Source organism: Thunnus albacares, chromosome 3 (assembly GCF_914725855.1).
Source record: "Thunnus albacares chromosome 3, fThuAlb1.1, whole genome shotgun sequence".
NCBI lineage: Eukaryota > Metazoa > Chordata > Actinopteri > Scombriformes > Scombridae > Thunnus > Thunnus albacares.
This window is the reverse complement of record NC_058108.1, coordinates 12,992,637-13,009,640: the sequence shown is the minus strand read 5'-3', so window position 1 is coordinate 13,009,640 and position 17,004 is coordinate 12,992,637. Positions and strand designations below refer to the sequence as shown.

Below are 17,004 nucleotides of genomic sequence, written 5' to 3'. Positions count from 1 at the left end.
ATATGGATTTGGCCTTGGTCAGGTTCAAGTCAACATTCAACAAATTTGTATTGAAGGCCTCAGCTGGTGCATTCATAAAAAAAGAAGCCAAAACCTGCTCACTGTTAACGTATATTGGACTGCTGTTAATGTCATCAGTCATGATCAAGTTGAGAAGATTCACAGTATGAGCCAGACAGCTCACCCTCCACCAACTTGTTTGTTGTGGATTTTTTTTTTTTTATAAAGCTGGATCTTATTTTTTTCAGACGTTTCTAAGATTAGAGGGGACACCAAACTATCAAGAATTCCTTTTATAAAAGAATTAACAAGGTTAAAACCAGTATTTTACTCTATGAAAGGTTATTTTGATTAAAAAGCTGCATGTATGCTATTTATTAACACCTTTACTAAAACATTTGAGGCTACAATTAATAATTATTGATTAATTTGTTGATTGTTAATCGTTTCATCTATAAAATGTCAAATAGTAAAAGATTAAAAAGATTAAAGCCCATTGCAATTTCTCAGAGCCTTGGATGACATCATTTTTTGTCTAACAGTTAAAAATACTCTTCACAAGGATATAAAAGCAGCAAAACCTCACAGTTGAGAGACTGGAACAAAATGTTTGGCATTTTTGCTGAATAAATCTCCTTTAGGTCTCCTCCACTCAAAAATGTGTTTTGCTTATTGTTACTTCACATGGATGTTTGAGCTTCAAAGTTAGTTTTCTCATTCATCTGCAGAAGAAGCGTTGCTCACCTTAAATGTCAGTTTAAGACGTGTATCTATGAGCATGACTTATGACATCACTACTAGTTTAACTTACGCACACGCACACACACATAATGGACTTTTCAGTGAAGTAGGAGATATCTTGTGTCCAACAGTTAAACTTTTGAGATTCAAATATTTACATACTGATAGATTCTGGATTTTTTCAACGAGGGAGAAGGTAGAGATGTCATTTTAAGGATTTTAACAAAGTAATTTAACATTTTTGGTGGAAAATACCCCACTAGACGCAAATTATTCAAAACAGCATTTTTTTTTATGTCTTAAACATGTCTGGAGGGGATCTTTAATGATCAGTGTGTTCAGGTTAAAGCAGCACCACTTGTTTTCAAACCAGCACACATGTTAGAGGCCAAGTTGAGCAAAATCTTTATTGACCGAGAAGAGCAATCACAAATGATGATAGAATATACAACCCCACCAGCATGCCAGCGTTTTCATAGAAACTGTACAATGTGAAGGAATGTATGGAGCAGGAATACATAGTTTTCAATATCAGAAGAAGAAAAAAAAAAAGTTTTACATCCATATGTTCTTTTACAGTACGAGTCGATTTCAATTTAATGTTACTGGTCAGTTTTAAAACCCTCCTCTCTCATTACATACTGAGCATGTGTTTCTCTGGTAGTGTCACCTGACTCTTTATGTCACTGTTGTCTCTGTCTGAGAGGGTCACTGGGTAAAAAGGCTGAAGGCCTGGTCAGTTTTCTCTTCACTACCAGCTCTGGAAGTTAGCGGGTGAGGTCAGACACCGCCGAGGTCTCCGGCAGCAGCAGACGGTGCCTGGCTCAGCCTCCTCCTGTGCTTTCTCTGGTACTACTCCTCCACACAAGGATCTCCTGACTGCAGGCTACGAGTTTGAAGCAATCTGAACGTGCAAGGGGGGGCTTTGTAGGGGGGGGATGATGTACATTAAGGCAAAGGGGGAACAACACAAAAAAAAGAAAAAAAAAAAGACACAATTTGAAATGTTTGTTGCTGTTTTTCTCCACATGATCATAGTTGGTGATAAGGCCTCATGGCTAAAAGGAGTGCCGAGATTCATCAATACTGATTTTTTTTAAAATGGGTTTGGTATCTTTTTTTTCCCTCTCCTATTCTTAACATTCAGTCCCCTGCAACTACAAGAAATGTTTTATGTTGGGATGCAGTGGGCGTGTGCACAGCTGTATCTGAGTAACCTGTATAAACAGTCTCCACTACAACAGGGCTACAGATGGTTATTAGTTGATAGCGAGAGTGAGCCCTTGATATACAGACTACCTGATAGCAAATACACACAAGGCATGCTAATTCTGCAGAGCTCCTGTCCTCCTCAGGACAGGATAGACATTAAGAAGTTTAGTCGATACATAAGGCAGCTTCTTTTTTACCCTTACTATACTTTTTACTCCCTTGTTCACTTTGGCCCCAGTCCCTATTTGAAGGGGAGTGGGTGAATACATTTAGGGAAAGGGAGGGAGGCGGCGTAGAGCAGCTCTGAATGAATTGTTCTTTTTTACAAGGCAGGTATTGGTAATTATATCAAAAGACAGCAAGCAAGTAGGCAAGCAAAGGAATGCTGAATGTAGCGAGGAGAAGGGGGGGGGGGGGGGGGGGCAGGTGGATGTGGTGGGGCCTGCTATGAACACAACAGCTGATTAACAGTGATGTGAATACAGTCACAATACACAACCATTGATACAATTATATAAAAAAGGCAAACAAAAGTTGATTGTACAGTTGCTTTTCCACATGTACTTCATACTGAGAGAGGAAGACACCATTCTGGAGAGGTGGAAGGCGGGGGTTAATCTCTTCAAGCAGCAAACGACTGGGACAAAAGAAACAAACAACGGGGGAGGGGCTGGGGTGTGAGGGAGTAAGGTGCTACATGGCACAGCTCAGTGAGTGAGTGAGTGAGTGAGTGAGTGAGTGAGTGAGTGAGTGAGTGAGGATGGCAGATTGGTGAACGGGTGTGCAACCAATGAAACCTTAAGGAGGGAGGAGATGGACGGACGGACGGGTGGGCAGGGCGTGGGTGGGTGGGTGGGGGTTTGGGGTTGATGGGGGACTGCTGCTACCGCTGCTGCTACTGATGTGGACAGAGAGGTGGGAGGGACGCTGAGGTGTTAAGACAGCGAAGGTGGGAACTAAGGCATGAGAGCATGAAATGCACAACAGAGGACAAACAAGGCAGAAATGAGGGACACGGGGCAGGGATGAGGGGGGGGGGGTGCTGAGGAACACACAGGGCTGAGGGATTCGTTTCCCTCGCCCCCCAACACAAAGGCCTCTTTTAGTCTTTCCAGTCTTTCTTGATGTTGAGGTTCCACTCCCAGGACAGGTGGTCGTGCTTGTCGTCATCGGTGAACTTGGATTTGATGACGTAGTTGCCGCGGGCCAGAACACCCTTAGGGGCCTCCTCCATCGTGGTCAGGAAGTCGTATTCGGCGGGACGAGGCCCGTAGCTGCCCACCATGTAGTCTGATTTATCAACTGTGCACAAAGAAGAAAGGACACTGTGGTCAGAGAGAAAAAGGAAGGGCAAATGTGTACATGAAATCCTCGTCTATGCACACAAACACAAATCTTAAATTTGCAAGAAAGGCTATTGTCTGTTATGCTTTCTTGAGATCTTCTTGTAAATATATAAATGTCTCCACTTTGGGTACACGGGTTATATTTCTCTCAAGGGAGCGCAGGACATTTATAATAAACAAACCGATGTGGGACGATAATGAAAAGTTGTTTCCAGGATTCTCACATGGTCAGTTGATACTTGACATTTCATTGTTTTTGCCAACAGCAGGGTGGCAGACCTGACTGGAACCAGGTCATTATTTGTTAAATATTGAACATTCAGGGGACGAAGTGGTGTGTTTGTGGACATAACTTCCAACAGGTCAACAAACACTGTTCACTCACTCTTCATTCCTTTCCTGTATGTCTGCTGCACATACTTCAGACCTGAAACAATCTCCCTGTTCACCTGCGGAGACAAAAACATTGTTAGAGACATCTGCCACAACAACCAGTGTTAGAGTGATAACAGGGTAGAAATTAAGAATGGCTCGAGGCTAAATTGTCCCTAAAACTTTATTAAAAGCTTCTGCCGAGGTTGAAAATACCCTGTTTTAGAATAACACGTGACCGTGACTAATATCCCAAAAGTACAGCATGTTATTTTGGAATCTAATGGTCTATTGGGGGATCCTCAAGACAAGAAAATAGGGCAAATATTTATCAGAAAAGATAAATACACAGCTTAAAGCAGGAAAATGTTGTCACATAAGTGCTGCTATTATTGTAAGAATCAGGACAAAAGTGACATCCCCCAAGACCTGCTGCCTGTTTCCAGCAGTGAGACAGATGTGTGGCATGTGAGATGCATTGACATTTAAACAATGACTACTAATTAATGAAGTATGTTAATACTCTTACATACATTTTTGAAAAATCAAAAATCATTCTTTTCACCTCTTTTACTTCTACCACAACTCAAGTGCTGCAGATGAATGTTTGCTGTGAGTAAAGCTGGAAAATAAATAATATCAATATCATGAGATGAGACTGGATATTTCCTGGGATTGTTTGTTGTAGTATGATATAGTTTTAATTTATTTTGCTTGTTCTTGTGTTGATTTTATATTGACTTTGAAATCTTTAAACGGTGATTTTATTGACACCCGGTAAACAGATTTATGACCTGCAATCAAATCACTATTTCATGCTTGTTCAGTTATCTGTTCACATAAACAGAGATATGCTAAATGAGAAGCAAAATCTTCAACACACAGACTTGAGTTTCTGCAGTTTCCTCCTAATTATGACTTATTAGACATTTTAGTACCATACAGAATTAGGGATAGGAATTTATAAAATTTTATTGATACCAATGCCATTATCGATTCTGCTTATCAGTCTGATTCTTTATCGATTCCTGATCAGTTTTCTCTGTGGAAAAAAGTAGGCCTACACAGGTTTTCAGTGTTAACGCGACTGTTTTGTTATCTCAGCTGTTTATCACTGACTTTGCATGCTGATGAATATATGAAATATAACTGGTAGATAAGATAAATGGTCCACAGCCAAATGTTAACTACACTAATTAATGAGTGAACTAATGTGAAAGCATCTTACAGTCTCCTGCCTGAGAATAATTCTCCACATGAGAATAACAACATGAGGAGGATGAGGAGTGCTCCACTGTGTTTAACCTTAACGTTATATCTCCAGCAGTAGAGCCTCTCTGCTGCACTACTGCCTTTTCACAATCACAAAGTCCAAAAAGTGACAGAAAACCAGCGGAGACACTAAGGTCTACAATTATTTAGTAATTTACTGACTTTCATGTCCCATTTTTGTCAGTACTTCCCAACTGTATATAACAATAATTTCTATTAATATAATAATGTGACCTAGACCCAGAGTGGCAGAAAATTGAGGGATGGATTAACAAATTACAAAATAATTAATTAACTTCAGTCTTTGCTAAATTTGCCACTTGCCACATTTGAGTGGATGAACTTCCTATCTATTGTAGCTAGTAGTAGTAACAGTGTTTGCAGCAGGTCTGATGGTGCAAACTGAAACTCCAGAAAACAGGATAAAACAGCTTCTTGCAGCACAATCCACTGTCAGCCCAGTCTGACTTTATAGATGTAGAACGTCTCCTAACAGCTCATTAATGTTGCTTTCTACAGCAGTCAAGAAAATATAAGCTTAGTACTATAGGCCAGCCTAAATAGCACAGCCTGGGTCTGTGATTTCAAAATAACATGAATCACCTCAAATTCATCAATCACCTCCAATTAGTGTATTGGGACAATCACATTTTCACAACTGCAACAAATAAAAAAGGGACAGATATTGTTTGCTCCTATTCCAGGGAAACAGGCTATGACCATATTTCTGTATATATCTGTAGCTACAGCAGCCCTCACCTTAAAGCTGATCTTTATTTTGTATTCAACTCCCTCCTTCAGCACAAAGGCCTGCTTCTTAAAGGCTTCCAGGTCCCCTGTTAGAAAATAAAAGAGGAGAAAATGCACAAGTATGAATATTTAGTTCATCACAGTCATAATGATTCATTCGTTGGGAAAATCCAGGACAAAATCCAACAACACCAAGTTCCAGTTAACTCCTTGACCGTTTGAACACAAAGATAACTTCTATGAAACAGATGGAGGTGTTTTAAACTGCCTTCTTTACATGACCGTAGCTCATACAGACTAGAGTCTGATGACTCATTCTTCTCTTTTGAGTCAGCTGAATAAAATTTGGAAGACATAAGATGTTCCTTGTTGTCAGCTGAGGGACCATCCAATGCCCTTGGTTGGCTGTTAAAATTCAAAGCTCTTTATCATTTCTTGTTTCACTTTGGGAATATTTTGCTACGAGCAACAGGAAAGCCCGCCATCATCAAGTAGTGTGAAGATCTTTACAAGGAAACATTAAGGAAGCTCTTTAATATTTCCTTTAAATTATTGATCAACTATGAGTGATGAACATCAGAGGACACTGTGATGTGAAAGCATTTCATTCTGGCTGGAGAGCTGTGACTGGACTGTATCACCATGAAGAGCCAGACACTCACAGCCTTCTGATCTGTATATATTCAACATTCTATCACTGATATGCATGCTGTTTTTGTTTTTGGTGGCTTACGATGAAATTTAAATATTAAATGTTAAATAATTCTCAAAACTAACAAGGTTATTAATTGGTTGGCAATTAACAACAGTTAATTGTCAAAATCATGTAAAAATCTGCTGCATGCATATAAACACGCAGCCCCTTGCACCTTTGTTGACAATTATAACTTCTCCCATGAGACATATTCTGTATTTATACAACTGTTTTACCAGCATCAAGTTTAGAGCTGCAACAATTAGTCAAATCAATTAGTCAATCGAAAGGAAATTAATCGCCAACTATTTTGTTAATCGATTAATCATTCAAGTAATTTTTCAAGCAAAAATGGCAAATATTTGATGGTTCTGGGTTCTCAAATGTGAGAAATTGCTGCTTTTCTTGGTCTTACATGATAGTTAATTGAATGTTTTGTGGTTTGTGACTGTTGGTCGGACAAAACAAGTCATTTCTTGATGTTACTGTATCTTGTGCTGTAGTATATTGTGATGGGCTTTTTTCACTGCTTTCTGAGGATTTATACAACACATGATTATTCGATTAATCGAGACAATAATTGGCAGTTTCATCAATAATAAAAAATAATAATTAGTTATGGGTGTCCACGGGAGGAGTTATAGTTGTTGACAAATATAGTGTATTATAAAACATTTATTAACTGTTTACATACTGCTTATGAATGCTAAATGGAGGCTTTCAGTAAAGTGTATCAGGTTGCATATACAGAGTGCTAAAACACTTGCACTCACACTGTGATTATGAGGCCTAGAGGCTTTAAACTGTTAGAGAGAAACACCAGATACTATGGACATGATAATAATAAATCAGGATTTCTTTTTCTATTCCATAAGTGAACAAGCCTCTGAAAATTTTTTTTTGGCAGCCACCATGTTGAGACTCACTGTCCTGTAGTTCCCAAGCCTCTAAAAACAGGCTCTTGATTTGACTGTTAGCTTCCAGCATGTTCCTGCTGGGCAGAGAATGCGTTCTTCCCGAGGGTCCCTACATCACAAGGGGCTGTTACACAGACACTGCAGTGATTCCTTTACTGGGAGTAATCAAAGTTTGTATGACTCATCCTCAGCAGGGTTTAACTTTAACTTCACATACACCTTAAAGATGCATTTCACCCAAACAAAACAGTCAGTTTTCATTTCACAATCAGATATCATTTGTATCCTTGTCTTTATGTAAAACTGCTTCATTATTCCATTTTAGGGAATACTGGCTATCCACACACTGAGGTACTTTATTGAATGTCCTGTACAATCAAATATAACACAATACAATACAAAAGCCCTGCAAAAAATTTTGATGTGAATATTTACTATGTACAGCAAGATCTGTGGATTATCCAGAGTTAATGGAATAACACCAAAAACGTTTTCCAAAGAATCTGATGACCTTTCTAACATTTTCAATCTCCCTTTCCACTTGTGCACGTCTCTTTTTCAGTCCAATCATCTCAGTCAAAACACAGTAATTTCAAATTTGGCTTAATCTTCATGGTTCTTAAGATCAGAGGAGAGACAAACACAAATCTTTCTGCTTTGAGAAGCTGACCCTAAAAGGCTTTAATGCATATAATGAATTTAAGTATCCCATGCTGGTCTGAATATTGTGTTTTTGGGGGTATTTTCAACCTTAACGACTACAATTCAAACTAAATACTTAATGAGAATGTGGTCGGATTTTAAGAGCTGAATCTCAGCATTAGCATGAGCTATCTGTGTCTTTGAGCTATCAGTGGTGGGGATACTGACTGGAAAACCCATAGCCAGTCAAACTGTTTTAATTTTATTTACAGAATGGGCAGTCATTATTTTTAGCTGATACAGTAGGAAAAGCTAGACTGATACAGGGAAAGAGGAGACACAGGACAGAATGTTCTATGTGGATTCAAATCTAGGCCAGCTGGGGCATGAGCGGATCCAGAGGTGGGAGTCTTAACCACTAGATCATCACTGGGAATATCATGAATACAGTCTTAAAACAGAGCCAGCGCGGGGGTCAATAGTGATGCTATATTTGACTGGGACAAATATAGTTACTTGTGTTTCGAAATTGGATGTAGAATAAGGACAAAGGTACAGAAGGCAGCATTTCTGCATTGAAATTATATCTGGAGAATATAGGGGAATAACGTACTGTTGATTCTCAGTTCTACTATGAATGTTTGGATCAGCAAGAGCTGCTTTTGACCTCTTTTAGTCTGATGTACAGAGGTCTAGGTGCCCAGTTACAAATCCTTTTTTTGACAAAAGGCACATATTTAGGTCAGAAAGTAGTTAATATCTATTTTTGCTGCATATAACGGTGTAAACAAAGACTCACCTTGCAGGTCCAGGACCAGAGGGTTTGGGGCGCTTTCACAGATCAGAGACATCCGGGTCACCTGGACATTGGGAGCAGTGGGATCTGAAACAGAATGAAAAAACAGACATTTTCAAACCAGAGGTTTGATTTTTGTATATTTACTGCTCCTTATTAAGTGTGTAGTGCAGGGTTTCCCATTAATTCATTTATTTGTTGCAGCCTGCCTCAATATCAACATTGCCTGCCACATATTGATTTTCTATTTTCTCTCTTTCTCACACACACACAAACACATAGCAACAGAGCTGTCTGTGAATAGCATGTTACAGACTCGGTACAGCAGGTAGCAACATGCACCTTTAACGCTGGGTTATAGTCTGCCAGTAAAACCAAAGAAGAAGAGGAGGGGGTATGTATGGTTGTTGGTTTTTCCGGTTTTTCCCCACAAAGAAGGATGGCCAAGTCAGTCTGGAGATCACGTTTGGTTAGTATCATCTGCACAAATTTGTCAAAAACTGATGCATTTAAGTTAATTCAAATAAGTTAGTCAATCTATGTTCTTAACACAATCTCAGAGACCCAACTCTTCAAATAAGTTATTAGCAGTTATTATCAAGCTCGAGCAGACCTTCCATCATCCTGGGGAGGATGTAACGTTAAATTAATTTTGGGATGAATTTGGGACGAGAGTTGGAAATAAAAGGACAAAGTGCGCAAAAACAGAACAAGTCCAACTCCAGACAGCTTTCTGAGACCGTTAGCGTGTTAGCCGGTATGTGTGTGTGTGTGTGTGTGTTGACGGTAAGTTAGTAACAGCAGCTCAACATGTGTGAAGCCATTAACCCAGCTGTATTCTTGAAGGATGAAGACTTAAGTGGTTAATTGTAGCACCGCTAGTATAAAATATGTGCAGTGGAGCACCTCATATGCAGTACTATTTAATAATAATTTCAGCTTAGGCCAGGCTCAAAACATTTTCAACAGGACTGCGCAAGATCTGTGTCCTCTAACAAGCAGCTGTCCAAGTGCGTGAGCTCAGGGGAGCTGAAATCAGGACAGCTCTGCTGTAGTTGGGACAGCCTCTGCATTAATTAGACTTCAGTTTATTCCCAGTCCCAATGAAGAAACCTTCTCTCTTCTCCCAGAGACGACATACTGATTATCAGGGGTTCAACATACTAGAAAATGTAGACTAAACACACACAACTCCCTCTGATAATCTAAGAGACAACATCTGATCTGATCTGAAAAACTCAAAAGACCAGTTGGACCTGGTGTTGTGCCACTTTCACTCGACAGTGAGGACATTTTTATTTGGGCTGCAACTAACAATTATTTTTAGTATCAATTTAACTGCCAATTATTTTTTCCATTTAAGATTTAGTCTATGATGATAGCAATTTCTTAGAGCCCATGATGACGTCTTGAAATTGCTTGTTTCATCCAATCAACAGTCCACATTGGAAAAGCTGAAACCAGCAAATATATGGCATGAAAAATGTCTCAAGCCATTGAACAATTTTGTCAATCTGCTAATCAATAAATTGACGGTTTCAGCTCTCATGTTTTTAACAAAGAGGAAAAAGATCCAAAGCTCAATGTTGTGGGTAAATTCACCTCCAATTACCATCTCAGTAGAAAATAAAGACTCTGACATCAGCAACAGCATGTTTTATGGCATAATATCAGACTTCTTCTTCTGTTTTTCCTAACTCATATACTGTATGAAGTTAATTCCATCATAACAAAATACTGTGACACAAACAAGCCTTGAAGTACCTCTCCTCACAAACTTCAGCTACACCTCAGAACTTTTAGATCAGTGGTTCTCCAGCTTGTTGCACATGTCTATGAGCTGTATCCAGATCAACCAAAGGCTGACTGTTTCTTTGTAAAGGAAAATCAGAGATTTCTTTTTAACACATTATACACAAATGTGTTAAATTATGCTGATACCAAAAATAATTGCTGAAAACATGTGAAAAGACTCAACTATGTAGTACTGAATTGTGGAGTTGGACCGTTAGAATGTTTTTTTACATTTCTGTGTTCAGGATTTTTTGGGCGGGTCTTAAATGGTGGATCCATGATGTAAAGGGGTGACTAGCATGACCTTTGCCCCTCTATATTAACACTAGAGCGCACATACTCATAGTTACTATTTTTACACTGAGTAGTTTTACAAACAAAAAAATCGCAGACAACTAGGATTCACTTTAGATAATATACTGTTACTGGTAAATGGGGCCATCTTCAGTCAAGGTTAGTGCTCAAGGAATTTTTATTTTAATTTAATTAATTTAATTAAATTTATTTTAAACCCAGGTGAAGCATCCGTTGACGGGTGGAGCCGCCAGCGGCTTCTGCTTCAGCACCAGTTGTGCGGCTGGGAGGTCTCCAGCCAGAGGGAGAGCATTTACCAGGCAGCACTTCACCAAAAAGCACGGTGTGAGAAGCTTTTACTCCACGGATGATGGACACAATGACGTGACCCCCAAGGACGTTTCAGCAGAGGAGTGAGTAATGTTAAATGCACCGAACTCCATTCAAAAAAATGACAATCTAACATAATGATTGGTGATGGATCGCTTGTTAACTTGTCATTTAAGTTACATGTTTACTGACACTAGTCCACATTTACCGACAAAATTTGTGCCAAATTAAACAGTGGCTCCTAACGTTACTTTATGTTTAAAATATCATCCATGTTGCTGACCTTACACCCACAAACAAGGCTTATTTTAAATTGTGTATTTTTATACAAGAGTTTGGTATCAGCATTGTTAACTCAGAGGCTGTTCAGTTGGGCCGTGCTTTCAGTGCCTACAGTTGACACAACACCAGCGTTTCAGACCAGAGAATACTGCTTATTTTTCCACGATCTTGAAAACTTTTTGAAATTTTTTTTTTATACTTGGCGATTTTTTTTGATCGTTCAAATTTGACTGGGTGGTTAATTACACATTTACAATTACACACAAACTCAGAAAACATATTTATTATTGCTTTACATGGACTTTAGAGTAACAATCTCGAAGATCTCCATTTTGTTCTCTTTGGCAGCACCATATGGCGATAAGCGGTGATTGCTGGTGGGTTTTTGGACCTCACTCAGCTTCACTCCCAGAGATCCAAACAGTGTTGCTGTGTGATGTCATGCCAGCACAAACGCATTAAAGAATGAGTCTGTTGTGTTAGCCTACCCTCTCTGGCAGATCAAGCACTGGGTGATGGAAAACGCATCACTAACTGCGCCACATGTGATTTGAATGCATCAATCAAAATGATCAAAATACTGCAAATGCAAGAGCATACATCAGTGCACTCGGCGATAGATAGTGACTCAACAGACATTTATTTAAATGAAAATCTTCAAGATTATAACTTAAACTACTTTTTAGAGGCTGAAGAGGTAAAATTGTGTTGTAATTTACGAGAAACAAGCAATGATTAGAAGAAAGTCTAATCCCCAACGTTATTAGATTATACCTCCATTAAATTGCACCTCATACTTTAAAGTGCAAACTATGACACTCTATTGACCAATCAGGTATCCTCCTTTCCATTCAGCAAAGCAGAGAGATTGTTCTACATAAAGTTGGATTAAGGTTTTATGCCATCTAAAGTGTGACAATTATTTATTTGACAACTTCCAATTTTCTTACTTACTTTCACCTGCTCATTCAATTACCCCCTCTCTCTCTCACTCTCTCTCTCTCTCACACACACACACACACACACACACACACACAAACACACACACTGCATTACCAACTTCAGCAACTCCAGAGCCAAGCAGGGCTTCCTTATATTTGCGTAGGCTCTCATCATCCTTATCCAGTTCCTGGATCTCTTTCACGCTCTTTTGGGCTGGAGGCTTGTAGTTCACCGGCTCCGGCTCCTCGTTTTCGGCGGCAATGGCTGCTAGCTGCTCCGGAGTCACCTCATCCTCAGCCATGTCTGGAGACAGAGTGAGAGCAGGGAAGGAAAAATGGTGGGAATAAATGTGTGCAAAACACAGCAGGTCAGGGATAGAAAAAAAAGAGGCTGTAAACTACAATTTTTAAATGCGCAGCACGCAGGAAATTCTTCCTGTAATCGTAATGGACACTTGGCTCTTGGGAAAGAGGTTGTAAATCAGTGGACAAACAGATGACCACAACAATAATGCTGGTGAGGAATGCTGATGGAAAGCATGCAGCCTATTGAATCTTTAGCTGCACTGAGGTGGAGCTGATAAAACGGCTGCGGCTGATGACCTAATCTAGCTGTGTGGTATCATCTGAGCACACTTCTCTGAAATAACATCACCACTCTACAAGAGTCATGAAATGGACCAAACAAACAGTTCAGTCTGTCACTGCTTCTTCCATGCTATAAGCTCACAGCAGTGTACAACACACGGCTTTAAAAATCAGCTAATGCACTATATTTCTATTTTTGATATCAGGCTACATGACAGATGTTCTGCATAGAAAATATCATTCTGTGAAGAACAATCTGCAGTACAAGCAGAGGAATTCTTGTGCATACATAAAATACTACAATTCATGTCATAAAATGAGGACTAAAGAAGAAAAGGATGGGCGGGTTAAATTAAGAAAATGGGTTTCAGTTTCACTCTGAAAGTGAATGAAGGGCTCGACATTAAGGCTTGTCCACTTGTCTGGGGCAAGTGGATGTTTTGCAGGACAAGTGGAAGAGAAATATACTTGCCCCACCAGACAAGTTAAAAATAATAAACAAAAAAAAACAAACAGACAAACAAAAAAAATACTGTGTGTCTTCACATTATGTGCCAATTATTACTCAGCTATTTAGTTAAATGAATACATTCAGAACAGCAATTTGAAACAAATGCAGTTTTCTCCATGATACATCCATCTCAGAATGGGATAGATCAGTGCATAGGCTGTGTGCGTAGTGAGTGTGCGGTTGACAGAGACTGTGTGTGTGTGTGTGATGGCGAGCCTGGTGACAGGAGCAGAGCATGAAGTTAGCAGTATAGCTGTGAACGTAGGACATAAGAAACCTCACTGTAATATGATCATATTTATATTTCATGTTTAACCTTGATCAATGTATTTCTCTTGGTGGAAATCTGATGTTTTCACATCACAGATGTTAAAGAACAGCATTACAGTCCCAGTGAAATGGAGGTTAGAGTGTCTTTAACCTCTGTACTGAGCCATTTTTACCCAGACAAGTGACTTTTTTGCCTGGACAAGTGAAAGGTAAATTTACTTGTTCAATGGACAAGTTCCTCAAAAAGTTAATGTCTAGCCCTGGAATAACCTGGTTTCTTCATTCTGTATTTCCCTATGGTGAGGTCATTCCTTGCTAAGGAGGGTAGTAGGAAAAAATCCATCTGCCGAAACACAACAAGTAACAAAAGCAGGAAGAGCTTTGTTTATGCCAAAAGATTTGACATTCACATTAAGGCCATCCCACCCTCAGCACTAGACAGGCGCAACAGGCCCCCGATCCCCACTTGAGACTCAAGCAATGCAGTGCAGACAATCAAATCACTACAATTCGTGTCCATTCCTTAAAGTGACATCCTCCTACACCTCCTTAGTGTTGCTGGTTTATCTTTCATCACTTAAGTGTAGCAATTCAGATATTGTAAATAATCATGGCAACATTCTGAGCTCTGCTACACCTGAAGAAACATAAAGGGTCACTCTGTGTATAACACTAACTTGCTCAAATGTGGAAATACCAGCAGGGTGAATTAAGAATGTAAACTCTCTCTGGGCATTTGCAACAAGCTTAATCCTTCACTGTCATGCCAAATACACAGCTAGTCAGCTGACCTGAACAAATGGCAATGTAGAACTGTGTAAAAGTTGCAGATATGTCAGACGACATTTTACATTTAGCTGTAATGACACATAATTGTAGGAGCTAACTTTACCTTCATCTCCACCAAACATTTCTCATCAAGTAATAATGCTTTAATATCTATTTGACATCAGTTTACATAATGATAGCAACCACAGAGAGAGTGGTAGGTAAATCATGGAAGTGATTGAGAAAGTTTTAAGATATGATAATAGGGCTGCAAAGCCAATTGTATATTGCAAATACAATTTCCATTATTAATCAAGCAACAAATTGTTATATAGAAGTAAAAACAGCTGTACAATATTTTATATCTTAAGTCACCATAACATATGCAATCATAATCTTGTCAACAACGGTAAACGGTTGCTGTGATTATCTCTATATGGGTTCCTCCTCCTGGTTTGACGTGGGAGTTTCTGAGCATACCCTCTTCCCAAGTCTCTTCTCTGACCTGCCCAAACTAGCAGCCGTCAGAGGAATGTCTGCAAGCATTAGGCGACTCCATCACCTGAGGAGCTGTAGGTCTGTAGTCACAAACGTGCCTGAGCAGGAGCCAATAACCTGCTCAAATTTTCCCTTTTTTCATCCTAACTTTTCCACCACTATACTACATTGTACACAAATTCTGTTACCTGAACAGAGGAACCAATGACTGGTGACTAAATGAGAGAGGGATTCATTTGTAAAATGACCTCAGCTGGTTACACAGATTTTCTGTTATCAAATCTCACTTCATATGACACTAATATGCACTTTTCTGATAGAAATTCAAATAGAGCTTATTAGAAGCAAGTCCCCTGGTACATTTGAATAATGAAAATGTGCTTCTTCTCTTGGAATTGCGATATAGACCTGGTAGACGATTGGTCATATGACAAGGTACTGCAGCAAAGGAGTCCAGACTCTTTTTACTGAACATGCCTTTGATCTCAGAATACACTCCACTGTTTTGCATAACCAAATTTGATATCTGCAAGAAATTTTTTTTTACATCAAGGCTGTTTGTAATGACAGGAGAGGTGTTGGTGGGGGAGGGGGCTTCAGAGTGGACGCATTATGTAACTGCTGGCATTAAACCCTCTGTCACTGTGGTGAAAAATCAGTGCTTCTATTTAGGTGGAAAGGATCCTATAGAGTGGTCATGTCTGCTAACAGGACGTTGGCCTCAATTAATGTTAAGGATTTTTTTGTTACTGTTTTACATACCACTGTGAATTTCTAACATGACATATCTGCCACGCTGTTCTACTTGATCACATGAGCTTTGTTTCTATATTTCAGATGGGTTCAAGAGACCCAAGATTTAAAGATGGGTCAACCAAAATATATAAGAGGCCTCATCATGTGTTGTCATGCAAAACATCAACACAAAGAAATTTCAGGACTGCGCTGGAATCCAAAGTGAAAGGCCCACCCCACCCAGCCTGAGGGGAAAGAAGCAGCCTTTAGCAAGCAAACTGCTCACTGAATAAGACAGGAAGCTAGAAACTTCAAATGCACATAAACAGAGAAGTGCAAGAGAGGCCGGAATGTGACTAACTGAAGTTTACCTCTTCTGTCTGACCTGGGCTTCTTCAAAGTAAATCCATTTCAATGTTAAACACTAACAAACTGCAGAGCAGAAACACCATCTGTCCAGTTTCTTCCTGTTGGTCTGACACAAAGATTAAATATCACCTAATACAGAATGATATATGGAAATATTATTAAAATATTTCGAGGAATTATTATTTATTCCTATTAACAAAAATGTGAAACTCAAGATTTTTTTTCCTGACACATCAAAGCTATCAATCACAGCTTTTAGAAATCAGTGCGAATAATTAAATCACTGTTTGCTGGCAAGAAATGAGCTGTGAAGACAGGGTTATGATCATTTACAAATGTTGCCTATATTATGCAGCGTTATTGACCACGAGAGTATCAAGAGGCTGATCGCAGCTGCCGTAGAGATGAAACAGTAACATGTCATGAATGTAAAGGCTTGCTCCTCCTGTATACCGGCAGCTTTTTACGCCACCGGCTAACATGTTGACGAGTCCGAGTGATAAAAATGGATTTCTATTTAACAATGGGTCTCAACTTTTCTTGGCGCCGAGCCTTTCCTACAGGGTGGGACTGAAGGGAGAGACAAGTGGCTAGCTGCTGGGTTGCTGGGAACAATCCAGCCAAGCTAACCACAGCCTGCGGGCTAACATTAGCCGGACAAGTTATCATCACTTGACGGAGGGCAGGAGGGAAATAAAAACCCTTTTTGCGGCGTGTGCCGGTTAAGAATGCTCTAGAGATGCTGTTGCTCGCTGCAGCAGAAACCGAGAAGACTTACCTTTATATTAAAAGCAGTAGTGATTTCAGGAGCCTCTGCGGTAAGTGCGTTCGTAGCTCTGCGCTGCTGAGCAAGTATGGCGGACAACGGGACTGCCGGCGCCG

The 17,004-nt window shown here is 39.6% G+C and overlaps 1 protein-coding gene across 1 annotated transcript; it reads right to left on the bottom strand.

Annotated features, from left to right (window-relative positions):
* Positions 1-1,134: 1,134 nt before the first annotated feature.
* LOC122979218 (rho GDP-dissociation inhibitor 1-like) lies at positions 1,135-17,000 on the bottom strand. Its single transcript, XM_044346488.1, has 6 exons — positions 16,901-17,000; positions 12,499-12,687; positions 8,746-8,829; positions 5,703-5,779; positions 3,685-3,748; positions 1,135-3,255 (listed from the first exon to the last, which is right to left on the bottom strand). Exons 2-6 carry the CDS (start codon positions 12,683-12,685, stop codon positions 3,056-3,058), a joined length of 612 nt encoding a protein of 203 aa, XP_044202423.1. The 5' UTR covers positions 12,686-12,687; positions 16,901-17,000; the 3' UTR covers positions 1,135-3,055.
* Between the last annotated feature and the right edge of the window lie 4 nt (positions 17,001-17,004).

Bases quoted from the DNA above. Each gene is read 5' to 3' on its own strand.
- LOC122979218 (XM_044346488.1), bottom strand. From the start codon at position 12,685: ATGGCTGAGGATGAGGTGACTCCGGAGCAGCTAGCAGCCATTGCCGCC. The intron at 8,830-12,498 runs GTAATGCAGTGT...ATTCTGTTTCAG, and splicing joins CTCTGGAGTTGCTGAAGTTG to ATCCCACTGCTCCCAATGTC. The intron at 3,749-5,702 runs GTGAGGGCTGCT...TTGTCTCCGCAG, and splicing joins AAATAAAGATCAGCTTTAAG to GTGAACAGGGAGATTGTTTC.